Source organism: Ornithorhynchus anatinus, chromosome 7 (genome assembly GCF_004115215.2).
Source record: "Ornithorhynchus anatinus isolate Pmale09 chromosome 7, mOrnAna1.pri.v4, whole genome shotgun sequence".
NCBI classification, from domain to species: Eukaryota; Metazoa; Chordata; class Mammalia; order Monotremata; family Ornithorhynchidae; genus Ornithorhynchus; species Ornithorhynchus anatinus.
Window position 1 is genome coordinate 68,402,069 of NC_041734.1, and position 27,922 is coordinate 68,429,990.

At 55.1% G+C, this 27,922-nt stretch overlaps 1 protein-coding gene across 3 annotated transcripts in view; it reads left to right on the top strand.

Annotated features, from left to right (window-relative positions):
- ANKS1A (ankyrin repeat and sterile alpha motif domain containing 1A) overlaps positions 1 to 27,922 on the top strand; it is a 160,874-nt gene that overhangs the window by 118,321 nt on the left and 14,631 nt on the right. For all 3 annotated transcript variants that reach the window (XM_029068156.2, XM_029068157.2, XM_029068158.2), the window contains one exon: positions 22,787 to 22,853. In XM_029068156.2, the coding sequence (XP_028923989.1) occupies positions 22,787 to 22,853 (67 nt within the window). The remainder of the gene's footprint in view (positions 1 to 22,786; positions 22,854 to 27,922) is intronic.

Here is a 27,922-nt window from a genome sequence, read left to right on the forward strand (position 1 = left end):
GACTTGCGACGGCACACGCACGGCGGAGCCGGGATTAGGAGCCGGGTCCTCTGACTCCCTCTGCTTCTTTAGAGGCTTTTACCGTTGTAGAAGCGTAATAATAATAACAGTGTTGATATTTGTTAGGCGCTTACTATGTGCAGAGCACTTTTCTAAGCGCTGGGGTAGATACGGGGTAATCAGGTTGTCTCACTTGAGGCTCACAGGCTTAATCCCCATTTTCCAAATGAGGTAACTGAGGCACAGAGAAGTCAAGTGACTTGCCCACATTCACACAGCTGACAAGTGGCAGTCGGGAGAGTAATAATGTGGGTATTTGTTAAGCGCTTGCTATGTGCAGAGCACTGTTCTAAGCGCTGGGGTAGATACAGGGTAATCAGGTTGTCTCACATGAGGCTCACGGTCTTCATCCCCATTTTACAGATGAGGGAACTGAGGCACAGAGAAGTTAAGTGACTTGCCCACAGTCCCACAGCTGACAGGTGCCAGAGCCGGGATTCGAGCCCATGACCCCTGGCTCCCAAGCCCGGGCTCTTTCCACTGAGCCACGCTGCTTCTCAGAGTAGGCTCGATGCTGTCGGGAATCAAAGGGAAAGATTTTTGAGGACAGATGACCCTCTGCTGCCTTCGAACCGCCACCCATTCTCTGTGCCCCGCTGGCTGGCTTCGGCTCACTGAAAGTAGATTATGGAATTGCAGGATCTTGCAAAAATTGCTATCTCGATAATAGTTATGCGGAAGAAAGTTCCACCCCTGCAGTCAGACAAGGGGCTCCTCAGTCAATCAGTGAATAAATGGTATTTGATCGAGTGCTTCTTATGTTCATTCAGTAGTATTTATCCAGAGTGCTGCTTATATGCAGAGCACGGTACCAAGAGCTTGGTAGAGTGTAATAATAATTAGGGTATCTGTTACGCGCTGAGGTAGATACAAGGTAATGTGAGCCACACGGGACTCACGGTCTTAATCCCCATTTTCCAGATGTGCGTATGCACCTGTACGCCCTCACCCCTGCCTTTCTTGGTTTAGTTTTCACTGTGAGAGTGTGAGAGTGACTCTTTGGCCGATCTAGGCTCTACCGTCAGGCCTGGTTTTTGAGGCCGGGGGCGATGCTCTCCCCTCTACAGCCGTGCCCCCAGGGGTGCCCAACCCTGGCAGGAGCCCAGGAGGCTCAGGGGAGGGACTTTGATGGCCTGAAGCCTTCTCCGCCCCGGGCCCCTGCTCCATCCCCCTCCCCGAACCGAGACACCTGGCGGGCGGCGGGCAGGGACCCCCAGGTTCGGCCCCCAGGCTCGGGCCTGGGTTGGACGAGGCACTGTTAGAGGAGGGCTGCCCCCGTCCTCCCCGCTCCGTCTTTCCCAGGATCCTCCCCAGGCTCCCTAACTGCTTCTTTCCCCTTGACTTCCCGTGGCACCCCCTCCCCGACACTCCCCTCGTGCCCTGGGGGGAGGGGCCAAATTGGCCAAGCCACTTAAGATCCCAGGAAACAGCATGGCCTGTTGGAAAGGACCTGTGCTCTGATCCCAACTCCAGCACTTGCCTGCTGGGTGACCCTGGGCAAATCACTTCACTTCTCTGTGCCTCACTTCGCTCAGCTGCAAAATGGGGATTCGATACCCGCTCTCCCTCCTACTTAGACTGTGAGCCCTGTGTGGGGCAGGGACTGTGTCCAACCTGGATAACACCTTTCTTTTTCACAGTAATTGTTAAGCACTTACCGTGGGCCAGGCACTATACTAAGCGTGGAGGCAGGCAGTCCCACGTGGGGCTCCCAGCGTCAATCCCCATTTTGCAGTTGAGGGAACCGAGGCACAGAGAAGTGAAGCGACTTGCCCGGGATTCCACAGCAGACAAAGTGGCGGAGCCGGGATCAGAACCCCAGTCTTCCCCTCCAAGCTCCCTGTGGACCTGGGCGCCCCTTCCCAACTGTGGGATTTGGCAGCAGGAGCTGAGGCAGAGGGAAGGTGGGCTTTCCAGGTCAAAATTATTTTGTTAATGAGAATTACATCTCCCTGATTCTATTTATTTGCTATTGTTTTAATGAGATGTTCATCCCCTTGCTTCTACTTATTGCTATTGTCCTTGTCTGTCCGTCTCCCCCGATAGGACCGTGAGCCCGTCAAAGGGCAGGGACTGTCTCTATCTGTTACCGATTTGTACATTCCAAGCGCTTAGTCCAGTGCTCTGCACATAGTAAGCGCTCAATAAATACTATTGAATGAATGAATGAGTGAAAATACCACACCTAAAGGGGTCCAGAGCCAGACGAGCTGGGTCACAGGCTAGCCGAGAACGACACCGTCTAACTTGCGGAAGCTGTGTGGCCTAGTGGAAAGAGCACAGAACTTGGAATCAAGCCCTCCATTCCTCTTCTCCCACTCCCTTCCAAGTCACCCTGACTCGCTCCCTTTATTCGTCCCCCCGACAGCACTTGCGTCCAGATCTGTCATTTATTTTTTATTATTATTATTGTCCGTCTCCCCCTCTAGACTGTACGCTCGTCGTGGGCAGGGAATACATCTGTTTGTTGTTGCATTGTCCTCTCCCAGCTGCTTAGTTCCGTGCTCTGCACACAGTAATAGCTCAAGAAATACGACTGACCGACCGAACGACCGACTGAGACCTGGGTTCTAATCCCAACTCCGCCACTCACTTGCTGTGTGAACTGGGGCAGGTCACTTCGCTTCTCTGTGCTTCTGTATCCTCGTCTGGAAGAGGAGGATTTAATATTTGCTTTCCCACCCAAAAGACCGTGAACCCCGCTTGCGATTGTGTCTGATTTGATTGTAACCGTGTCATCCCCCTTACTTAGCACAGTGCTCATCACCTAGTAAGTGCTTAACGAATGTTAGGACGAATACCTCATAATCTATAATATATTAATGAGACAGGTGCCCTAGGTAGGGTCTCATGTTTCAACTGTAGGGAATCCAGACCTCCCCAGGGTGACCTGCCTGCTCAGTCTCCTCGGAAACCTGCGGACCCCAGAGGCCCATCTGCCCCGAATTGAGAATTGAGTGCCTCGGTGTCTGGCCGGGTGGAAAAATCTCCCCCTCCGTCGCTCACAAATGTCATTCGGCCCCAGGCTGTCACCGTAGAGCTTCCGCTGTCCGGATTTAGCCAGCAGAGACGCGGGATGTATCTGGGAGGTGATCGGGTGCCCGTCCCTGCTTGGGAAGAGCAGAGCCCAACCCGGCTTCTTTTATTTTTATTTTTGACGGTATTCGTCAAGCGCTTGTTCCGTGCCAGGCACTGTACTGAGCGCTGCTGTGGAAACGAGCTTATCGGGTTGGGCACGGTCCATGCCCTGCGTGGGCCTCACGGACTTCATCCCTATTTTGCAGTTGAGGTAACAGGCCAAGAGAGATCAAACGACTTGCCCAAGGTCACCCAGTACACGGGTGGCGGAGCCGGGATTAGAACCCAGGTCCTCCTGATTCCCAGGCCGGTGCTCTATCCACTGGGCCACGCTGCTTCTCCGGTTGCGTCGGTAACGGGATGCTACTAGACGGTGTGTTTGCTCGGGCTTCCCCTGGTACTGTTTCGGAAGGAGGGACTGCCCCAGATGAGATGAAGCAAAGCCTCTCTTGGACTCAGATCGGCCCCCGCTCTTACTCCCCCTCGGCTTCCCAGCCCGGAGACCGGGGTGAGACCAAGGCGAGACGGTCATCCCTGGCGTTCACACGTTGTTCATTTTCTCCCACTCCCTTATTTATTCAGTTGTATTATCGAGCGCTTACTGTGTAAAAAAGCACTGTACTAAGCGCTTGGGAAAGTACAGTAATAATGACCGCATTTGTTAAGCGCTTACTATGTGCAAAGCACTCTTCTAAGCGCTGGAGAGGATACGAGGTGATCGGGTTGTCCCGCATGGGACTCACAGTCTTAATTCCCATTTGACAGATGAGGTAACTGAGGCACAGAGGAGTGAAGTGACTTGCCCAAAGTCACCCAGCTGACAAGCGGCGGAACCGGGATTTGAACTCATGACCTCTGACTCCCAAGCCCTTTCCACTGAGCCACGCTGCTTCTCTAATAGCCTCCCCCAGGCGCCACATGATGCCTTCACGTCAAGCCGCCCTCACTCGCGGCAAATCCGATTTTGGTGGAAAAGCATCTCTCGCCCAGGCCCGCCCCGTGACCGAGGCCCCCCCGGACGGCCAGGCTCCAATACCCCGACTTCCACCCTGTGAACCGATCCTGCCCCGTCTTGGAGAAGGGCGGCGGGGTGGCGGAGGCCACCTCGGAACGGGGGCCCGCTGGCCATCATCTTTGGAAGGTCCCACGAGGCGCCCCTTTCCCCGTGTTTTCCAGAACGAAGGCCCGCCTCGTTTAGCATCAGAAACCGGGCCTGACTCGGAGACGGCGAGGGGATTTTGAGGGTGCATTTGTGAATCCACCCCACCCCGCCCTTCTCCGTAGAGCTGGCTGGGGCTTTTGGGCCCGGTTGTTCCCATTAGTGGAACTTGGCAGTTTTGGGAAAAAAAAGAAATCATAAAATGAGGTAACCGAGGCCCAGAGAAGAGACGTGACTTGCCCAGGGTCACACAGCAGACAAGTGGCGTAGCTGGGATTAGAACCCGCAACCTCCCAACTCCCAGGCCCGGGCTCTGTCCTTTCTGCCATCCAATTCCAGCATGGATGGAACGTCACCTAACTTCTCTGGCCTCAGTTCCCTAATCTGTAAAATGGGGATGAAGATTGTGAACCCTTTGCGGGACGGAGACTGTTTCCAACTTGAATAGCTTGTATCTTACTCCCGACCTTTGAACAGTGCCTGACAGATAGTAAGCGCTTAACAGATACCATTATTTGTTGTTTTTTTTTTTTTTCTGACCCTTTCCCTTGCCAACAAATCGGTGGTATTTATTGAGCGCTTACGGTGTGCAGACCACTGTACTAAGTAATAATAATAATAATAATGTTGGTATTTTTTAAGCGCTTACTATGTGCAGAGCACTGTTCTAAGCGCTGGGGTAGATACAGGGTCATCAGGTTGTCCCACGTGAGGCTCACAGTTAATCCCCATTTTATAGATGAGGTAACTGAGGCACAGAGAAGTTAATATATATACGTGTATACATATGTATATATACATACATATAGATGTATTTGTGTGTGTACATATATAAGCCTTCCGTAAAATTCCTTAGTTCCTTAATTCCAAGGAACTTTGGTCGTCTTTGTTTTCCTCCTTGGCTTAAATTGAGCATTTTGTCTCCTCCTTCCCACTCACCAAGTGTGGATTTTTTGTAATGGTATTTGTTAAACACTTACTGCACATCAGGCACTGTAATAATAATAATGATGATGGTATTTGTTAAGCGCTTACTCTGTGCCAGGCTCTCTACGAAGTGCCGGGATAGATCCAAGCTAATCAGGTTGGACCCAGTCCCTGTTCCACATGGGGCTCACCGTCTTCATCCCCATTTTACAGATGAGGTAACAGACACAGAGAAGCGAAGCGACTTGCCAAAGTCACACAGCAGACTAGCGGCAGAGCCGGGATTAGAACCCATGACCTTCTGACTCCCAGGCCTGTGCTCTATCTACTCCGCTATGCCGCTGGGGTAGATATAAGCTAATGAGGCTAGACGCGGTCCCGGTCCCCACATGGGGCTCACGGTATTAATCCCCATTTCGCAGATGGGGTAACAGGAGGCGCGGCAAAGCGAAAGCACTCGTCCAAGGTCTCGCAGCAGACAAGTGGCAGAGCCGGGATTAGAATTCCAAGCCCTTCCGACTCCCGGGCCCGTGCTCCAGCCGCTAGACCGAACGGCAAAGTCCTCTCGGGCCTGGGCAGGAGTTTAGAAAATGTTTAAGAATATAATGTTTTAGAGAAACAGCGTGGCTCAGTGGAAAGAGCCCGGGCTTGGGAGTCGGCGGTCATGGGTTCAAATCCCAGCTCCGCCACTTGTCAGCTGTGTGACCGTGGGCAAGTCACTTAACTTCTCTGTGCCTCAGTTACCTCATCTGTAAAATGGGGATTAAAACTGTGAGCCTCACGTGGGACAGACAATCCGATTAACTTGTATCTCCCCCAGCGCTTAGAACGGTGCTCTGCACATAGTAAGCGCTTAACTAATACCAACATTATTATTTAAGGGTGACCGTTCAGGTCCCGTCGGTTGTTCTAGATCAGCCGCCCGGCTTGACGATAAATCACATCGGTAAGTAAGTTAATGTGGACTCTGGCATTTAAATTTGACCTTTAAATGCCAGTTTGCATTTAAAATTCAATCTACTCTGCTGAAATAATAGCACTGTTTAGAAAATAGCGAGTGGAGGGAAAGAGGGCCGGACTTAAAAGATCCCTGCCAACGTGGAATTGTACGGCGGTAAACCAGTCTGGTTTCGGAGTGAGCGTTGGGTGGGTGTGGATCGAGAATGATTCCCTCCTCGAGGAAGCGGAGGCTGGGACCTGCCACGAACCCACAAGCCCTAGATATGATATGGCAGTTAAATATCAATTACTGCACAGATCAGTCAGTCGTATTTATTGAGCACTCACTGTGGGCAGAGCACCGTGCTAAGCGGGTGGGAGAGTACCACGTAACACAGCTGGTAGACACGTTCCCTGCGTTGACAGAAATAAGTAAGTGCGAGGGCGACACGGAAGGGAGAGGGAGAAGAGGAAATGAGACGCGGTCTGTCGTCTTGCCCGGTATCTGGGAGAGTCCGACGCATCAGGGCAAAGGACAGTTTCCTAGCGTCATCGTCAGCATCGTTGGTATTTACTTGGGTATAGAGAGCACTGTGCAGAGCACTGTACTTGGCGTTTGGGAGAGTGTAGTTCACCGGAGCTGGCAGTCACGTCCCCTGCCCACAGTGAGTTTGCAGTCTAGAGGGACCAGATGGCAGACACGCAACCAGAACCATTCCCTCTTGCGTTTCAAGACGTTTCTGCGCCTGTCAGGAGAGATCTGGGCCCAGGTAGCTTTCTGCAGGCCACCCAGAGTAGCCGAGCCGGGAGGTGGTCAGCATTTAGAACAGTGCTTGGCACATGGTAAGCACTTAATAAATGCCATCGTCATTATGAATAGTACTGTTATTATTCATTCGTTCGTTCAATAGTATTTATTGAGCGCTTACCATGTGCAGAGCACTGGACTAAGCGCTTGGAATGGACAGATCGGTAACAGATAGAGACAGTCCCTGCCCTTTGACGGGCTCACGGTCTAATCGGGGGAGACGGACAGACGAGAACAATAGCAATAAATAGAATCAAGAATCAATTATTCCCTGGCTTCTCCCTTTTGCTCCCTGCCCCTCTGTCCTCTCTGGTCTGCTCCTGTCAGTAACCCAGTCTACATCCCACTGGTCTACAAGTCATCTCCCTCCGCACCAGCCGAGATCTGTGAGAGGGTCACTAGTGGATAGAGCACGGGCCCGGGAGTCAGAAAGACCTGGGTTCTAATCCTGGCTCTGCCACTTGTCTACTGTGTGACCTTGGACAAGTCACTTGACCGCTCCGTGCCTCGGTTACCTCATCTGTGAAAATGGGGATCGAGACCGGGAGTCCCAAGTGGGACGTGGAAGGTGTACAACCCGATTAGCCTTATATCTACCCCAGCGCTTAGTAATAATAATAATGATGATGATGGCATTTGTTAAGCACTTACTATATGGCAAGCACTGTTCTAAGCGCTGGAGTAGATATAAGGTGATCAGTCTGTCCCACGTGGGGCTCACAGTCTTAATCCCCATTTTACAGATGAGGTCACTGAGGCACAGAGAACTCAAGTGACTTGCCCAAAGTCACACAGCTGACCAGGGGCGGAGTCGGGATTAGAACCCACGACCTCTGACTCCCACGCTCAGGCTCTTTCCCCTGGGCCACGCTGCTTCTCTACAGTGTCTGGCACAGAGTAAGCACTTTATAAATATCATAAAAAAAGAGCATCCAGCCCACGCAAACCTTGAGTCTTTTATGTGACAGGACTGACACTTGAAGCGGCGAGGCTTAGTTGAAAGAGCATGGGAGTCAGAGGAACTGGGTTCTAATCCCGGCTCTGCCACCTGCCTGTTGTATGACCTTGGGCAAGTAGTTTCACACTTCCTCTGTGCCTCAGTCCCCTGTAAAAATGGGGATCAAGACTGTGAGCCCCATGTGAGACTGGGACCGTCAACCCGATGAGCTCGTATATTCCCCAGGGCTTAGTCCAGTGTGTGGCACATAAAGTCACTTGACTTCTCTGTGCCTCAGTTACCTCATCTGTAAAATGGGGATTTACTGTGAGCCTCACCTGATGGCCCTGTATCTCCCCCAGCGCTTAGAACAGTGCTCTGCACAGAGTAAGCGTTTAACAAATACTAACATTATTATTATTATAAGCACATAATAAATACCATTTTAAAAAAAAGGAGAGGAAAGAGGAGGGATAGGGAGATAGACCAGAGACAGAAAAATATGCAGAGGGGCTTGGAAGGAGATGATGTGAATAGGACACATCACATTCGGGTAGAGGGGAGAGATGTGAAAGTGGACAGGGACAGGCTTGGTGAGGGGGTTCATCATCATCATCAGTCATTTATTGAGGACTTGTGACGTGCAGAACACTTTGCTAAGTACTTGGGAGAGTCCGACACAACAGAATTGGAAGACGTATTCCCTGTCCGTCGCGAGCTTACAATGTAGAGGGGGGATAGGGAGATGTGGAGGTGGACAGAGACAGTCCTGGAGGCAGGGGGTCAGATGAGAAGGGAAGAGAGACGCGCTCGGAGGAGAGGAGAAAGATGTGAAGGTGGTCAGAGGCAGATGGGGAGGAGGGGGGCGGGCCTGGGAGACACCCCCATCTCTCCCCCACCCCCCATCACCACCCCCTCACCCTCCCTCCCCATCTACAGTGCAGAGAGCAGCGGGAGACTAAGCTCCAGGGAAAAAGGCAATGCGAAAACCAAGAGCCGGCCTCCTTGGCGGGCACGACTCCCCTCTTCCTCATCGATTGTCCCAGTTGTTCTGGCTTTGGCGTGGGCATAGAGAATCCCAGAGCCTTTTCATTTCCCCCCCCCCCGTGGCCCGGCGCCTGCCGTCACGGCCCGGATGCGTACGGGGTTACGGACTGGGCTGGGTGTTGGAGGCGGTCCAGTCGAGGCCTCGATCCCTTTCTCCCTGAAATGTGGGTCTCCTTGGTAATAACGATGGCATTTGTCAAGCGCTTACTATGTGTCAAGCACTGTTCAAAGCGCCGGGGTAGAGAAGCAGCGTGGCTCAGTGGAAAGAGCCCGGGCTTGGGAGTCAGAGGTCGTGCGTTCTAATCCCGGCTCCGTCACTTGTCAGCTGTGTGACTTCGGGCAAGTCACTTTACTTCTCTGGGCCTCGGTTCTCTCATCTGGAAAATGGGGATGGAGACTGTGAGCCCCACGTGGGTCAACCTGATGACCTCGTATCCCCCCAGCGCTTAGAACAGTGCTTGGCACATAGTAAGCGCTTAACAAATACCAACATTATTCTAATCGGGAGATAATCAGGTTGGCCACAGTCGTCCCACATGGGGCTCACAACCTCAAATCGTCTTTTACAGATGAGGTAACTGAGGCCCGGAGAAGTAAAGTGACTTCCAAGGTCACATGGCAGGCAAGTGGTGGAGCCGGGATTAGAACCCAGATCCTTCTGACTCCCAGGCCTGGGTCCTATCCAGTGCTTCCCAAGCCAGCCCCGGATGGGTCCCCTTTTGTACTCCAACCCGTTCCTTCGGGGCCGTAGTAAGCAGGAGCGGGAGAGCGAGGAGACCTCTGGGTCCGTAAGGATCAATCAGAGATGGACGCGAGACACAAATGACGCTCTTTCTTGCCCATTATAGACGGCTGTTGTGTTTGCTTGTTATCAGTGGTATTTGTTGAGCACTTACTGTACTAAATGTTTGGGAGGGTACAGTACAACAGAACCGGTATGTTCCCTGCCCACAAGGAACTTACAGTCTAGGGGAGCGTTGTTGAGGCTATGACTTGGTTTCCTGGCTTCTGCCTGTGGTAAAATTAAAATGACACACCACTGCCAGAACTCAGTCTTCGTAGTGTTGCGTGGACAGCCCCAGTCGTCTTTAATAATAATGTTGGTATTCGTTAAGCGCTTAGTGTGTGCCGAGCACTGTTCTAAGCGCTGGGGTAGATACAGGGTAATCGGGTTGTCCCACGTGAGGCTCACAGTTAATCCCCATTTTACAGATGAGGTCACTGAGGCACAGAGAGGTCAGGTGACTTGCCCAGAGTCACACAGCTGACAAGTAGCAGAGCCGGACTTCGAACTCATGACCTCTGACTCCCAAGCCCGGGCTCTTTCCACTGAGCCACGCTGCTTCTCCTTATGTACAATAAAAACAGTGTGACCTAGCGGATAGAGCCGGGGCCCGGGAGTCAGAAGGACCTGGGTTTTAGTCCCAGCTTCGCCACTTGTCCGCTCTGTGACCTTGGGCCAGTCGCTTCACTTCTCTGTGCCTCGTTCCCTCATCTGTGAAATGGAGAGTAAATCTGCGAGCCTCATGCAGGACAGGGACCGCGTCCCACCCGATTAGCTTGTATCTACCCCAGCGCTTAGAACTGAACCTGCCATATGGTAAGTGTTTTTTCTAAAAAGAAAAAAATAAGAAAGCTCGAAATTGGAGATTCTGTTTCTTTGGTGTAACGGTAGAGGCTTGAAACTGATGATCTTGACAGGTTTTGCCCAATCCAGAGAGGGAATTAAAGATGTAAATCGCAGTGCTTTGCCTTCCCAGCCGAAAAGCCCGGAACAGGGCATCCACGGAAACCCGGGCCAAGGAACGAAGCCACCGCGCCTCCCGCAACAGCCTTAATTTCCTCAGGCGAGGTCTGAACTGAATTCCTCGGTCTGGTAGTTCCGCCGTGCCGACACTTGGGCGGGACTTGAGACCTGGGGAGATTTTTCGGCTCCCCCCCGTCTCCCCCGCCCCCAGTGTACCCAGACAAGGGTGTCTGGGGGTTGGCTGCGTAGCAAAACGTGTTTCCACCGAGTAGCTTTCAGAGGAAAGACCCGCCGACCCTGAAGGCCGAACCCCGGCCTGCTTTCGTCCTCTCCCGTCACCCCGTGCCCGTTTTCCGTTTTGGTAAGACGGCAGGACTGATGGGATCGTCCCTCCTAGAGGGGGAAAGCGGAGGTGTCGCCGCTCATTCTCCTTCACAGCTGGCCGGCCCGCTTGCCTGCCTCTCCTGGTACTTTACATTCAGAGGAGGAAAGCCATTAGCCTGTCGCCGGTTGAGGACGAGAGGCAGAGCGCTTAGTTAGCCCCGTGGCCTGAAATCCCTCCAGCCCTCGGCCTCCCCATCGGCGGTCGGGACCAGGCCGGCCGGGGCCGGGGGGCGGGAGGGGACCATCCGTTAGGACCGTTTTGTAAAGCCCGGTTCTCCTCTGAAGCTCTCCTCCCCTTCGAAGCCTTATTGAGGGCACATCTCCTGCAAGAGGCCTTCCCCGACGAAGCCCTCGTTTCCTCTTCTCCCACCCCCTCTGCGTCATCCTTGCAACTTGGATCTGCTCCCTTTACTCACCCCCTCCCTCAGCCCCGCGGCACTAAGTCCCTGTCCGTCGTTTATTCGTATTAATGTTTTAATTCCCCCTAAGACTGTAAGATGGTTGTGGGCGGGGAACTCTCCTTGTGAGAAGCAGCTTGGCTTCAACAGTCAGAGAACCTGGGCTGCAATCCCAGCTCCGCCACCCGTCTGCTGTGTGACCTGGGGCGAGCCACTTCACTTCTCTGGGCCTCAATCACCTCATCTGTAGAATAAGGATTAAGGCTTGGATCCCTCTGAAAGTTCCAACCCGATCATCTTGCGCTTAGTAATAATAATAATAATAGTAGTGGTATTTGTTAAGCGCTTACTATGTGCAAAGCACTGTTCTAAGCACCGGGAGGGGATACAAGGTGATCGGGGTGTTCCACGTAGGACTCACAGTCTTAATCAGAGGGAACTGAGACACAGAGAAGTTAAGTGACTAGCCCAGAATCACACAGCTGGCAAGCGGCAGAGCCTGGATTTGAACCCAAGACCTCTGACTCCCAAGCCCGGGCTCTTTCCACTGAGCCACTCTCAGTGCCCCGCCCAAAGTAAATGCTTGACAAATACCTTTTTTTTTTTAAAAAAAAAGGGGGGGTGGTACACGTCTTCCAACTTTGTTATGTGACACTTTCCCAAGCACTTATTGAGATGCTCTGTACACTTCAGTGAGTAAGTGTGCTAAGAGCTCAGTAAGTACCGTTGATTGATTGGCAAGACAGGACCTGCTGTGGGGCTGATGCTAACCAGAACCTGAGAGGCCGTTGCCAGCGAAGCACCCTCTCCGCCCCGAGTCCGGACACAGCCGTGCGTGTTCCACCGCGAACGCCGTTGACCCCGCAGCGCGTTTCTGTTGCCGAAATCTAATTTGGTGTTGATGCTTTTTTGACTGCGGCATTTCCTGGCACGCCTCTTTTTTTGCTGAGCAGGCCCCCTCGTTGTGGGAAGGGAATGCGTCTGTTTACTGTTGTATCGTACTCTCCCCAGCGCTCAGTACGGTGCCCTGCACCCAGTAAGCACTCAATAAATGCGACTGACTGAGCGAGCTCGTTAGAGACCAGAGCCGGGCATTACGCTCGCTACCGGCCCCGCCGCCCGCTTCCCTCCCCCGCGTTTACAGGGCTCGAAAGAGCGCCCCAGCCATCACGTCGTCGGACTCTTTGGAGAAAATCCGTTCTCCGTAATTGGAATTTGCAAGTGGTTTCTTTCCAGAATCAGCAGCTGAACTCGGCAGTGATTTTTCTCCTGAGCTGCAGCTGGGAGGGCCGGGGGAGGAGCGGGCCCTGCCTGTCCCTGCAGCGTGACACCCCACGAGGGGACCTGGAGGCTTTTTAGACACCGCGCTTATTGCCCAAGGTGACTCTTTGGCAGAAGTGTTTCGGTTTTTGGTTTTTCTCCATCTTCTTGCTCCTGGGGGGGAACGTGTTTTCCGTTCGTGTAGATGGGGCCCGGAGGAGCAGTGCCGGCTCGAGAGGAAGTCGGTACGGAGTCCAGATTTGCCCAGTCTCCCTGGGGCCGGCTTCTCTCCTTGCCTCTTTCGCCCCCCTCTCTGGGGTTCCGACGCTCGAGGGTTTGCATCCTGACCCCAGTTCGTCGCTCAGGGCTTTGCCCCCAAAGCTCCGCACGTAGTAAGCTCCCAATAAATAAGGGAAGCAGTATGGCCTAGTGGAGAGAGCAGGGGGCTGGAAGACCTGGGTTCTAATCCAGTCAGTCAAAAAATAAGCTCTCTGTGGGCAGAGAACCTGTCTACCGACTCTCCCAAGTGCCTAGCGCAGTGCTCTACACACAGTGAGTGCTCAGTAAATACCATCGATTGGTTAGACGGTGAACCCTGCGTGGCATAGGGCCTGGCCAATCTGATTACAGTGTTTGGCACATAGTAAGGGATTAATAAACACCATTATTCTCATTATCACTACGCAGGGAGCGTGTCTGCCAACTCTGTTATATTTTATTCTCCAGTGTGCGCAATACAGCGCTCCGCACACGGCGAGCGCTCAACAGATGTGAGTGATTAGTACTCTTATTTATCGGTCAGTAGTCTGACTTGAACCCCAGTTAAGTGCAGAACGGTGCACTAAAGTGCCGTGGGGGTTACAGGAGGGGGAGTAGGTCTTGGGGAGCCTGAGGACCTTATAAACGGGGCTGCCGACGGAAAAGATCTGCAGAGAGGGACAGGTTTTCTGGGAAGGCAGGAGGGAAGAATAGGGAAGGTCAGTTGGCGGACACCCAGCTGGCTCTCTCTCCCTCCCTTCCTCCTCCCCTCCCTTCTTTCTTCCTGAAAATTCAGGACAGCTCCTGGCTCCTAGAAGATGAATCCCCCGAGCGAGGTGATACGAACGATAACCCTAATAATAATGCTATTTATTAAGCACTTACTGAATGCAGAGCGATGTCCTAAGCACTGGGAATTAACCCACAGGTAAGACTTAAAACCCATGCCTGTCCCTCCGGTGGCTCACAATCTAAGGCAACTAGAAATTTGGTCAGTCAGTATTATTGAGCGCTGACTGTGTGCAGAGCACTGTGCTAAGCACTTGGGTGGGTACACTATAACAATATAGCAGACGTATTCCCTGCCCACAACGAACTCTCATTCACCCAACCGGCAACGGTGTTCGTCTCGCGCCCGTTATGACTACCTACATCTGTGTATTTCTTTATTTCTCCAAAGTTGTGTAGGGGTGTACAACACAGACCCGCTAGACTCTAAGCTCACCGTGGGCAGGGATTGTCACTGTTGATCGTCGTGTTGTACTTCCCTAAGCGCTTTAAGCGTTTAATAAATACGACCGAATGAACGAACGCCACGCTGAGCACTCGGGAGAGTACCAGAGATGGAGGAGACACAATGCCTGCCCGGAAGGAACTTAGCATTTAATAGGGATAATAACGATAGTGTTTGGTAAGCGCTAACTGCTTAGCAGTGTACTAAGCGCTGGGGTAGATACAGATTCATCCGACCGGACGCAGTCCCTGTCCCACGTGGGGCTCGCGGTCTGAGTAGGAAGAACAGGTACCGCGGTTGAGGAAACGGAGGCACCGAGGAATAGAATGATCACCGAAGGTATTTGTGGAGCCCTTACCACGTGTAGAACGATGTACTAGTACAGTACGAGAGTCGGCGGACACATTCCTTGCCCACAGCGAGCTAGATGACGTGCCCGAGATCTCGCAGCCAACGGGTGGCGGCGGCAGGGTTAGAACCCGGGTCCTCTGACTCCCAGGCCCGTGCTTTTTCCAGTAGGCCACGCGGCTTTAACAGGGGACGCAGACCTGTAATCGTAATGAACAGAGAGGAAGAAGAGTGAGCCGTATCAGCCCCCTACCTGGTAAGCCCCCCAACTCCTGACAACGGGCTGCACCTCAAATTGAAGATCTTGTGGGGTGTTTGGATACTGACTCCTGAGTCTGTTTTGTTTTTGATGGTGTTTGTTAAATGCTTATCACGTGCCAGGCACCGTACTCAATGCGGGGGCAGATTCAAGTTAATCAGGCTGGACACAGTGTAACTCACAGTCTTAATCCCCATTTTACAGCTGAGGGAACTGAGGCCCAGAGAAGGTAAGTAACTTGCCCAAGGTCACGCGGAAGACAAATGGCAGAGCCGGAATTAGAACCCAGTCCTTCTGACCCCCCCAGGCCTGGGCTCTATCCGATAGGTGGGGAAGGCTCAGTTGATCCATAGATCCGCGCTTTGCGGTGCAAAAACGAGAATTTCCAGAGTTCTCCTCTCAGGGCTGGCCTCTGAGGGGCCTGGCCGGGCCCCTCAGGCCAACCAGTACAACGCTTTGCACACAGTAAGCGCGGAATAAATAGCGAATGACTGAATGAACCAGAAGCTTCTTCACCGTCGAGGCTTGGCCTGGCTTCCCTGTCCCCTCTTCGGAATGAGAGAAGTGGGGGGCCTGGGCTTTCAGCCGGATGGCTTCTGAGTCCCCGGGTTGGCCTTTGACCCCAGACTTTGAGTGGGGGCAGGGTGGAGCTGGACAGGGACCTAAGCTATCGTTCACTTGAACCCAGAGCCAGGAGCGCAGCAAGGAAAAAGGACGTTTCAAGGGTTGCTGAGAAAGTGGGATAGGGCCTGGTTCCCCGGCCCACAGACGAGGACCTCTCTGGAGAAGACAGGCCGGCTTTTGCCCCCGGGGTTTCGGGAACATCGAACACTGGAGAAGCAGCGTGGCTCAGTGGAAAGAGCCCGGGCTTGGGAGTCAGAGGTCATGGGTTCGAATCCCGGCTCTGCCCCTTGTCAGCTGTGTGACTGTAAGCAAGTTACTTCACTTCTCTGTGCCTCAGTGACCTCATCTGTCAAATGGGGATGAAGACTGTGGGACAACCTGATGACCCTGTATCTACCCCAGCGCTTAGAACAGTGCTCTGCACATAGTGAGCGCTTAACAAATGCCAACATTATTATTATTATCGATGGTAAAGGTTCCAGGTGGAACCCACCGGTTCTGTGGGCTGGCGGTCTTCACCCCAAAATGGTGCTCCCTGGGACCCCGGAAACCAGAAGAGCCGCTCAGATCCCCTTGGACTCCACAGGAGTAGCAGGGTAAGGAGTTGGGGTTCCGGGGGAAAGAGGGAGTCTCCCTTTTGGGGAGCCTAAGACGTACCTGCTTGGTGCTCCTCTGCCGGAACTGGGTCCCCCAGTCACCCCTCCCCTGGGTGACTTCTGGGGTATTCCAGAACCAGTCTAGAGGTGTGGGGTGACCACCGGGAGCCAGTTGGTGCCCGGAAGGGGCCCCCCCTAACGCTTAACGCAGAGCACCCTGCGCTCTAATCCCGGCTCCTCCCCTTATCGGCTGTGTGACTTGGGGCAAGTCACTTCACTTCTCTGTTCCTCAGTGACTCATCTGGAAAATGGGGGTGAAGACCGTGAGCCCCAACTGGGACAACCTGATTGCCTCGTATCCACCCCTGCGCTTAGAACAGCGCTTGGTACATAGTAAGCGCTTAAATACCACCATCATCATCATCATCCGCACTGTACTCAGTGGATGCTCAATAAATACTAATGCTGCCATTACTCTCTTACTCATGTGAGCGCTTAGTACAGCGCTTTGCACACAGTAAGCGCTCAATTAATACGATTGAACGAAGGAATAAATGAATGTGACAGCAGGAACCCAGGAGGGGACTAGATTTTAAGTTTACAGTCAGGTTGTAAACTCCTTGAGGGTAGGGATTGTTTCTACTCACTTCATTTGTACTCTCCCAAGACCTTGGGACTTGAAGCGCTCAGTAAATACCATTAAGTGACTGATCGACTGGTCCCTGCCCAATCACTCTTTCCTGATCTGGGAACTTCTGATGCAGTTTAGGGAACCTCAGTCAATCAGTGATATTTCCTGAGTGCTTACTATTTGCAGAGCTCTGTACTAAGCACCTGGGAGAGTACAATGCTCTAGACGGTATTCCAGAGTACTAGGCAGGGAATGTGTCTGTTATATTATTTTATTGTACTCTCTCAAGCACTTAGTACATCACTCTGCCCACGGTAAGTTGCTCAGTAAATACAGTTGACTGACTGATAAGCAGTGTGGCCTAGTGGAAAGAGTACAAGCCTGGAAGTCAGAAGGACCTGGGTTCTAATCCTGGCTCCGCCAGTTGCTTGCTGTGTGACCTTGGGCGAGTCACTTCACTTCTTTTGGCCTCAGTTTCCTCAACTGTAAAACGAGAATACCCGTTCTCCCTCCTGATTTGACTGTGAGTCCCATGCGCAGGGACTGTGTCCAACCTAATTAACCTGTACCCGTCCCGGCGCTTAGAGCGGTGTTTGACGCATAGTAAGTGCTTAACAGATACCAATCAAAAGATTTTTTTAAAAAATCTGAGTTGGTAGACAGGTTCCCTGCCCACAACAACCTTGCAGCCTGGAACCCATCGGAGTCTCCTGAAAGGCTTTAAAATCATCCCTGCTCTCTTATTATTTTTTTAATGGTATTCGTTAAACGCTTACTGTACGCCAGGCACTGTATTAAGCTCTGTATTAAGCAAGTTACTCAGGTTTGACACAGTCAGTGTCCCACATGGGGCTCACAGTCTTAATCCCTATTTTACAGATGAGGGAACTGAGGCCCCGAGAAGGTGAGTGAGTTGCCCTAGGTCACCCAGCAGACAAGTGGTGGATCCGGGATTAGAACCCAGGTCCTTCGGACTCCCAAGCCCTCGTTCCGTCTATAGAGGTCATGCAGCTCTTTTGGGGTGTCCCCGAAGTAGGAGTAACCTTTGCTCCTCAGAGGTTTCTGCGGGGAGGCCCGAGGCAGCTCGGAGCCTCCTGGAGCCTAGGAGGAGGAGAGCCAGATTGGCGGGTCCCGACTGAGTCTCGGATCCCGTGGCTCGCCCAGTGCCAGGCCGTGACATCTCTTGGTAACTTCCCTCCCCTGGGCATTTCCAGGGGAAGCAGCACGGCTTTGTGGATAGAGCACGGGCCTGGAAGTCAGAAGGGCCTGGGTTCTAATCCCGGGTCCACCACTTGGCTGCTGTGTGACCTCGGGCAAATCACATCATCTCTCTGGGCCTCAGTTCCATCATCTGGAAAATGGGGGTTAAGAGCGTGAGCCCCATGTGGGACGGGGGTCCAACCTGATTAACTTGTATCAACCCCAGCACTTCGAATAGTGCTAGGGACATAATAAGTGCTTAGCAAATACCCTAATTATTGCTTTTATTGTTATTATTACTTATTATTCCCTGGGCTCCCAGCCAGAGCGATCTAAAGAGGACTGGGAACCACCCAATAAAACATCTTGTACAATTTGGAGGGCCGGCCTCCAACCGCCGTGGAGGAAATTGGCCATTGTTCACTCAGTTTGTCCTCAGTGTTCTCCCCAAGGAGGAAACCTCTTTTTTTTTTCTTCCTGGCAGGCCCACTTTTAAACAAAGGAGCCTGGATTTTGATTAACCTGTTATTTTGGAAGGTGGGATCCTGTTTGTCTTGGAGCCAGATAACTGGGTGTGAATCTTGAGGAAAGATGCTCCTCCTTTTATGATATTTGTTAAGCACTTCCTACGTGCCGGGCACTGTACTAAGTACTGGGGTGGTTACAAGCTAATCAGGTTGGACACGGGCCATATCCCACGTAGGACTCACAGCTTTCATCCCCATTTTGCGGTCTAGATCCCTCTAGACCGCGAGCTCGCTCCGGGCAGGAATGTGTCTGTTATATCGTATTCTCCCAAGTGCTTAGTACAGTGCTTTGCACACAGCGCTCAATAAATACGATTGACTGAATGAATGAGGGAACTGAGGCCCAGAGAAGTGAAGTGACTTGCTCAAGGTCGCACGGCTGACAAGTGGCAGAGCCGGGATTAGTACCCGGGGCCTCTGACTTGCCAGGCCCAGGCTCTTTCTACTAGGCCACACTGCTTCTCATCAAGCGTGGCTCCGTGGAAAGAGCACGGGCTTGGGAGTCAGAGGTCATGGGTTCGGGTCCCGGCTCTGCCGATTAGACTGTCAGCCCGTCATTGGGCAGGGATTGTCTTTACCTGTTGCCGAATTGTACATTCCAGGCGCTTAGTACAGTGCTCTGCACATAGTAGGCGCTCAATAAATACTATTGAATGAATGACTCTGCCACTTGTCAGCTGTGTGACTCTGGGCAAGTCACTTAACTTCTCTGTGCCTCAGTTACATCATCTGTAAAATGGGGATTAAGACTGTGAGCCTCATGTGTGACAACCTGATTACCCTGTATCTACCTCAGGGCCTAGAACAGTGCTCTGCACATAGTAAGCGCTTAACAAATACCAACATTATTATTATTATCATCAAGTAGGTCAGAGCGGGGGTTTGGGTCACGGTAGCGCCTTGGTCACCAGTTCGAGGGGATTGTGAGCCAACTCAGGCGGCTACTGATTACTCCAGAGCCGATTGTCCATCCTGCCGGTCGTCCCTTCTGTCCAGCGGTCTCCTTCGCTCGCTGGGCCCCTCCTTTTTGGCCATTTCCCCGCCCACTTCTCCCTCGGTTTCTTACCCAGTCTGAGGGTAGAACGGGAGACAAAAGGAGAGAGAACGCAAACTGATCAATACTGACACTTGCCTGCCGCTCCGGGAAAAGGTCTGGTCCAAGATGAGGTTCGAACTAGGGGCTAAAATGAGAGTTTGGGGAATATCACTTATCTGTGCCTAGCCCAGGCTGTGAGCTCAGGGTTTATCATTGGCTAAAATGAAGTTTTTCGGGGCCTCGCTTATTTGTACGTGGGCCCGGCTGTGAGCTCGGGGGCAGGGGCAGGAGGAGGAAGGGAAAAAGCCTTAGAGAACTGGAAATATTTATTGAGCATATACTTTATTAAGCACTTTACTGTGTGTAGACGCTGTACTAGGCGCTCGGGAGAGTACAGTGCAGCAGACTCGGCAAACAAATCCCTTGCCCACCTCATTAAACTCCCCCTAGTAATGACCGAGCAGCTCGTATCCAGTGTGGCCCAATGGAACGATCTCGAGCCTGGGAGTCAGAGGATCTGGCTTCTAATCCTGGCTCCGCCGCTTGTCGGCCGGGTGACCTTGGGCAAGTCGCTTAATTCTCTGTGTCTGAGTTCCCTCGTCTGCAAGATGGAGATTCCCTACCTGTCCTCCCTCCTACTTAGATCGCGAGTTCCACGTGGGATCCAGTTATCTTGTGTCTACCCCAGTGCTTGGCGCATAATAACCGGTGTATAGATATCATAGTTATTATCATTATCATCATCATCATCATCATTAGAAACCTAGCCCCTGGACTGGGAAATGGATGGCGGCCCAGTCCCAGTCGGCCCCCACCGTGTTCCCGGCGAGGCCGTCCTAGGGGCCGGTTGCCCGCCGCCTTCGCGTCAGCCTTCTCTCCGATCTCCCTTTCTCCCGTCTCTCCCCGCTCCGGTCTATTCTTCATTCCGCTGCCCGGCTCATCTTCCTGCAGAAACGCTCTGGGCGTGTCACTCCCCTCCTTAAAAATCCTCTAGTAGTTGCCCAACGACCTCCACACGAAACAAAAACTTCTCACTCTGGGCTTCGAGGCTGTCCGTCCCCTCGCCCTCTCCCACCTCTCCTCCCTTCTCTCTTTCCGCCGCCCGCTCCGCTCCTCCGCCGCCCACCTCCTCGCCGTCCCCCGTTCACGCCTATCCCGCCGTCGACCTCCGGCCCACGTCCTCCCGCCGTCCCGGAACGCCCTCCCTCCTCACCTCCGTCAAACTGATTCTCTTCCCCTCTTCAACCCCTCTTCAAGGCCCTACTGAGAGCTCACCTCCTCCAAGAGGCCCTCCCAGACTGAGCTGCCCCTTTTCCCTCTGCTCCCTCTCTGCTCCCCCTCCACCCACTGCTCCCTCCCCCTTCCCCCCTTCACCTCCCCTCAGCTAAGCCCCCTTTCCCTCTGCTCCTCCCCCTCTCCCTTCTCTTCCCCTCAGCACTCTGCTCATTTGTATGTATCTTTATTACCCTATTTATTTTGTTAACGAGGTGTACATCCCCTTGATTCTAGTTATCGTGATTATGTTGTCTTGTTTCTATCCGTCTGTTTCCCCCGATTAGACTGTAAGCCCGTCACTGGGCAGGGATTGTCTCGATCTGTTGCCGAATTGTACATTTCAAGTGCTTAGTACAGTGCTCTGCACATAGTAAGTGCTCAATAAATACTATTGAATGAATGAATGAATGGTGAGGGAAAGAAAACTAGTACCCCGGAAAACCCCATCTTGCTCACTAATGTGGCCCTTTAAAAGCACATAAATACTATATGAAGGAATGAGTGAATGAATGAAGACCCCTCCCAGTCAGGGGGCCTGGGTCTGCCCGTGGAAAGACTCTTCCCACCTTTCAGAGGGGAAGACTTCCCAGCCCTCAGACTCGTAGTCGTCCTTTCCTTTATCTGGGAAGGAGCGGCGGACAAACTGGTCTCCTTGGTAGCAAAAATCCCCCCGGCCCCGGCCCCGGCCCCCGGGAGCTGGGCTGGCTGCCTGTCGGTGAGGCGCGGGGGCGCCCCGGGCCATCGTTCTTCCCTCCGGCCACCTCAGATGCCCGCCGCAGCAGGTTGGCTTCCACGTTGTTGGACAGGGCGGCCCTCGGAGTTGGAGAGGGTCATCGCCTCGGGCCCTCCAGCCCCCTCCTCCCTGGGTTCCGCCGGCTCTTGGCCCCGGTTGCCAGGGAGAGAAGGGGAATAGGGGGAGGTCTGTACGTTCGTCCTTGGGAACAGATGGGCCCCGATTTGGGTCTTGCCCGTATTTTCCGTTCTACATTAAGATCGGGGGTCGTGGGCTCTGGAGGAGGCAGGTCAGCGTCTCGCAGTTGACACAAATGTCGGCGGCCGCGGGGCTAGCAGACGGACTGGCCCGTCGAGGCTGGCTCGATGCGGAACTTCTTAAAGGGCCCAGAACCTCTCCGAGCCCTCCTGGGACTCGCCGGGCCGGGTGGAAATGGCTCAGCTCCGAGGGGTCCGCGGCAGTAACCCCGGTCCGCTCCTGGACCGTCTTTTTTTTTTTTTTAATGGTATTTAATAATTACGCCATTTGGGAAGCAGCGTGGCTTAGTGGCAAGAGCACGGGCTCGGGAGTCAGAGGTCGTGGGTTCTGATCCCATCCCCGCCACTTGTCTGCTGTGTGCCCTTGGGCAAGTCACTTCACATCTCTGGGACTCAGTTACCTCATCTGTAAAATGGGGATTGAGACCGTGAGCCCCACGCGGGACGGGGACTGTGTCCAACCTGATTAGCTTGTATCTACCCCAGCGCTTAATACAGTGCTTAGCACATAATAAGCACTTAACAAATATCCCAATTATCGTTACTATTATGCGTTTACTAAATGCCGGGCACCGTACTGAGCGCTTGTGTAGGTGCAAGCTAATCAAGTCGGACGCAGTCCCTCTCCCGAATGGGGCTCACAGTATTAACCCCCATTTTACAGATGAGGTCACCAGGGTCCGGACAAGTGAAGTGATTCACCCGAGGTCGCACGGACAAGAGGCGGAGGCCGGGATCAGAACCCGGGTCCTTCTGACTCCCAGGCCCGGGCTCCATCCACTAGGCCACGCCGCTTCTCGAAGGGGCCAGGACCAGCCTAGCAGAGTAGGCTCAGCCACCGAGGGGAGGAAGCGCCTTCAGGAGCTTCTGGGCCCTGGGCAGGCTCCTGTTCAGAAAGGTCCATGCCCACAGGAGAGCTGGCGACGGGATGGCACCGGAGGCACGCGGGCGGGCAGCGTCTGAATGGTCTTTTGGGGGCTGGCTTGCAGAAATGGCTGTCGGTCTGGGGTTTGTTCAACCAACCTGGTGACCATCCCGCCTTCTTCTCTGCCTTGCCCTTCCAGATCGAGAAGATAATGAGCTCCATCGGAGAAGGCATCGACTTTTCTCAGGAACAGCAGAAGATCTCAGGTACGGTGCTTGGCTGCCCCTCCCTCGGCGCCGGGAAACGTAGGGGTCTTGCTGACTCTCGGTTCCGGGCTCTTCCCCCCAGCCGGGATCTGGGAGCCGGGATCTGGAAGATCAGGAGCCAGCGAGGCAGTGGGGTGGGGTCTTCAGAGCGGGGCGTTCCCCTTCCTCGCCCTCCGTGCCGGGGGCTACTTCTTGAGGGGGACGATGCAGAGGGGCCCTCGGGCCGCTGGGTCGAATCCGGTTTCCTGCTCGGGAGGAGCCTGTTGAACGGTCAGCTGTCTCTTCACCCTCCTGGTGCTCGACCTGCGGGAGGGGTCACGTTTCCCGCACGCTCTGATTGTCGGGCGGCGGTCGGGGCCGCGTTTCCCCGCGCACTCGGATTGGCGCGGGATTGTCGGGCGGTGTCTGGTGCCACGTTTCTTGTACGCTCGGATCGTCGGGCAGCTGCCGCCCCATCCCTGTCCTCCCTCCTGAGCTGGGCACCCTGCTCAATAGGCTTCTGCGGGACCTCCGGCAACCCATCGATCAAGAGTATTTATTGAGCGCCTACCGGGCGCAGCACACTGTTCTACGCACCCGGGAGAGTAACTCAGAGTTTGTAGATACTATCCCTGCCCTGGAAGAGTTTACGGTATTGTGGGGCAGACAGGCGCTAGCATAAATCACAGATAGGAGGAAGAAGGAAAAGGGGAAGCAGAGCGTGGCCTAGTGGAAAGAGCCCAGGTCTGGGAGTCAGAGGAAGTGAGTTTGAATCCCAGCTCTGCTCCTTCGCTGCCGTGTGACCTTGGACAGGTCACTTAACGTCTCTGGGCCTCAGTTTCCTCATCCCTAAAATGGGGATCCCGTACCTGTTCTCCCTCCTACTTAGACCGTGCACCCCGTGTGGAACAGGGACTGTATCCGGCCTGATTAACTTGCGCGTTCCCCAGCGCTTAGTGCTTGATGATGACGGTATTTGTTAAGCGCTTACTACGTGCCGAGCCCTGTTCTAAACACCGGGGTGATCGGGCCGTCCCACCTGGGGCTCACAGTTTTAACCCCCATTTTACAGATGAGGGAACTGAGGCATCAGAGAAACTAAGTGACTTGCCCAGAGTCACACAGCTGATAAGTGACGGAGTCAGGATTAGAACCCATGACCTCTGACTCCCAGGCCCGGGCTCTTTCCACTAAGCTACGCTGCTTCTCTTCTCTGATATATAATATGGTTAACAGATACAAATCTGAATATATTCGTGATGTAGTGTTTCAGTAGTTAGGTTTGTCAGATACGTACGTGAACGTCAAAAGAACTTGCAGTTGCCTAGGTGCTCGGGTGACACGGGAGCGACACATCCCCGTCTCCGGCAGCTGGACTGGGCTCTCAGAACGCCGTCTGCTGAGCGAGCAGCCGATTAACACTTGGTAACGCTCCCTGGCGAGGTCTCTTCTCGGGATCCCACACACTCCCTCCCCCAAAACGCCCCGGGGCGCGTTGGTGAGATGGGCAGGGCGGGCCACATTTCAACTAGCTGCCCGCCGACTCCTGAAAAGGACGGAATCGGTCGGTCAGTCAGTGAGTCGGGCCTGTTCGTCGAGCGCTGACTGCGTGCAGAGCGCTGCATTTTGCACTTGGGAGAGTACGGTATAACAGCAGACCCTGCCCACGGCGAGCTTAAAGTCTAGAGGGGGAGGCAGACACTTAGATAAGCGAAATTACAGATATGGTTATAAGTGCTGTGGGGCTGGGAGAGGGGGTGAATTAAGGGAGCAAATCAAGGTGACTGAAAAGGGAGTGGAAGAGGAGGAAAGGAGGGCTTAATCAGGGAAGGCTTCTTGGAGGAGATGTGCCTTTGATCAAGCTTTGAAGGTGAGGAGAGGAATTGTCTGATATGAAGAGGGAGGGCGTTCCGCGCCAGAGGCAGGATGTGGGCTAGAGGTCAAAGCTTGGCTTCAAAGCTCTCCATCACCTTGCCCCCTCCTACCTCACCTCCCTTCTCTCTTTCTACTGCTCCCCCCTCTCCCCCCAGCACTGTGCTCATTTGTATATATTATTTATTACCCTATTTATTTTGTTAACGAGGTGTACATCCCCTTGATTCTCTTTATCTCGATGTTGTCTTGGTTTTGTTCTGTTGTGTTCTGCTTCGCCGTCTCCCCCGTTTAGACCGCGAGCCCGTCATTGGGCAGGGACGGTCTCTATCTGTTGCCGAATTGTACATTCCAAGCGCTTGCTACAGGACTCTGCACATAGTCAGCGCTCAATAAGTACTACTGAATGAACGAAAGGTCGGCAGCGAGATAGGCGAGATGGAGGTACGGTGAGTAGTTTGGCATTAGAGGATGAAGGTGTGCGGGCCGGGTTGAAGGAGGAGAGTGGCGAGGTGAGGTACCGGGGGCAAGGTGATCGAGGACTTTAAAGCCGGTGAATGGAAAAGAGTTTCTCTTTGATGTCGAGGTGGTTGGGCAACCCCCGGAGGTTCTTGAGGAGCGGGGAGACCTGGCTTGATTTTGTTGTGAAAAAAATGGCTGGCTCCTCGAGGGCTGCCTCGGTACCCTACCGGGGGGGACCTTCTTCCCAGGGATGGGGCGGGGGGGAGAGAGCCCATCCCCCTAAATATCAGGATGGTGAGATGCCCACCTCGAGAGGGCTCAAGCTGCGGGGCGCCGCTGCCGTCCCCCGAGGCTCTGGAAGGGGCGAATCTGTGCCAGCGTCACTGTGGCCGAGCCTCTCGGCCCTGGCTGGGCCCTCCCCCACCCCCGCTGCCGGGTGGAAGGTGACCTCCGTGGGGGTTGGATGAGCGGGACCCCGATGCCGAGTGGGAGAAGGACTCGGTGGGGTTCGGATGGGCAGTGTCGGCTGCCGCCGTGGTTTACAGCAGGGAAGCAGGCCGGGGTCCCGCGGTGGCCGTTGGCCGTCTTCTCCCCGGGGACCCTGAGAAAGGGTCTTCCCTGATTCTCTGGCCGTTTCAGCCTTCTCCCCACACTTCCCCGGGACCCGGAGCTTCGGGCCGAAGGGCCTGGGAGCGTCCGGGGAGGGGAGACACCCCCTAGCCCCACGGCGGCGGCCCCTTCGGAGAGGGGACGGGGCTTTGTTTCTTCTCCCTTGCTCTCTCCGCTCCGCCCGACTCGGAGAGTCGGGCAGAACTCCCGCCTGTCAGCTAAAGCCGCGGCAGATCCCCGGTCCCACCCGCCCGTCCGTCCGCCCCTCTGTCCGCCCTCCCCCCGGCGAGGTTCCGAGGGACCGCCAGGGTGTGAGCGGTGCCCCCGGGCGCGTCGTCTGGTAGAACCGCCTGGCCCGTCGCGGGCGGCCGGCGAGCCTGGTCTCCCTGCCGCTGCTCCGCTCGGAAGTCTGATCCCCGCCGGGTTTTGCGGGGCTGGGCGGGGGAGGGGGAGGGGGAGGGCGGAGGGCGGGGGCGGAGGGGGAAGGGGCCGCGGAGGGGGCAGGGGAGGGACCGTGAAGGACAGGCGGCGACAGAGCAGGAGGAGGACAGGAGCGGAGCGGGCGACCGGCAGGCCGGCGCTCGGACCCTTGAGACGAAGACGGGCTCCCTCGGAGGACCCGCGGCGGGTCTGCGTGTGGCCGGCCGGGAGGCCGGGCCGGAGGTCGGCCGGGGCCGCCCCGAGCCGCAGGGATGAATCAGCGGCCGGGGAGGCTGGGCTCCAGAGACGAACGGGGACCTGTTCCTTAGGCTCTGCGGAGGAGTCTCTTTTCTCCTCTCTTCTCTCTCTTCTTTTCTCTTCTCTCTCCTCCTCAGCTCTCTTCTCCTCTCATCTCTCTTCCCTTCCCCTTCCCTCTTCCCCTTGAGCCGGACACTCCCCCAGGCTCAGCGTCATCCAGCACCGAAGGGCAGAGCGGAGGCAGGCCAACGGGGTCCCGGCCGCGGGGGGCGGCCGGGGGCCCGGCCCCGGTCGGATAGTTCTTGGCGACTGAGGGCTGCGCACAGGGTCACGTTGCTTGTCGAATGGGCTTCTTTCTCTTGCCTTGGGACCCGCGTCGGACGAGCGGACCGAGGTAGGCGGAGGCCTGTGTGAGCCAGGACTTCGGAGCCGAGAAGAGAAATTCCGTTCCCACGCCTCTGCCCCTCCTGCACCTCAGCTAGCATAGCAAGTGACCGTCACCCGGGCGAGGAGGAAGGTCCGGGCTGTTTCCCCGGCCCTCCGGAGGGACCGCCGGCCACCGCCAGCCTCACGGGGCGGGACCTCCTCCCCCACCTCCCCCGCTCTCATCCCGACTTGGACTTCCACGCAGAACCCGCAACTGCCCTCCTGCCCAGACCCTCCGGGTCGGCCGGAGAGAGAGAGAGATAGAGGCGCCGCCAGGAGAGTGGACACCCGGAGGGAGAGTCCCGGAGCGCGTGCGGCCAGCCAACGATGGGCCGGCTCCCCTCTCTCGCCCCCTCGGGAGACGCTCTCGGAGCCGGGGACCGGCGACGAGCTGTGAAGGAGGGTCTCCGCTCCCCGGCCCGCCGCCCAGACTAGGCGCCCGGCCCGCCGCCGGAGAGGACGTCAGGTGTCCGTCGCGGGACCCCCACGCCCAGGGTCCCCGGCGCTCGCCTCCGTGCCGTGTGACCCCTGAGGTCCGGTGGTCATGGTCGGCTCATCGTGGGACTGCCGGGGGGACAGAAGTCGGAAAAAGCCCCGGCGGCCCCACCGCCCTTTCCCGCGCGCCGCGTGTTGCGCGCGGTCTGGGTCTGGGCGGCCAGCGGCCGGCTGCTCGGTAGCCCCGCGCCTGTCGCCGCCGCCGCCTCCTTTCTGTTCGAATCCGTGCTGTGCGTCCGTGTGTCCCGGCTGCGGGAAGAAGCGCCTGCTCCCGTAACGCGGCCGGGCCGGGAGGCGAGGCCCCGGGAGTCGCCGCGATCGGCGGACCGGTTCGGCCGGGGGTCGCGAGGGCCGACTGTCGCGGGGGCGGCACCGGCGAGCCGGCCGGCGAGACGAGGCCTGGACCGGGGAGCCGGCGGCGATCGGCTTCCCGCCGGCGCGGCGAGCCCCCGATCCCGGAGGGCGCCCGCTGGGGCCCGGGGATGGACCCGGCCCCGATCCGGGAGTCCCGTCGTAGCCGTCGGCCGCCCTTCGGCCCTCCGAGCCCG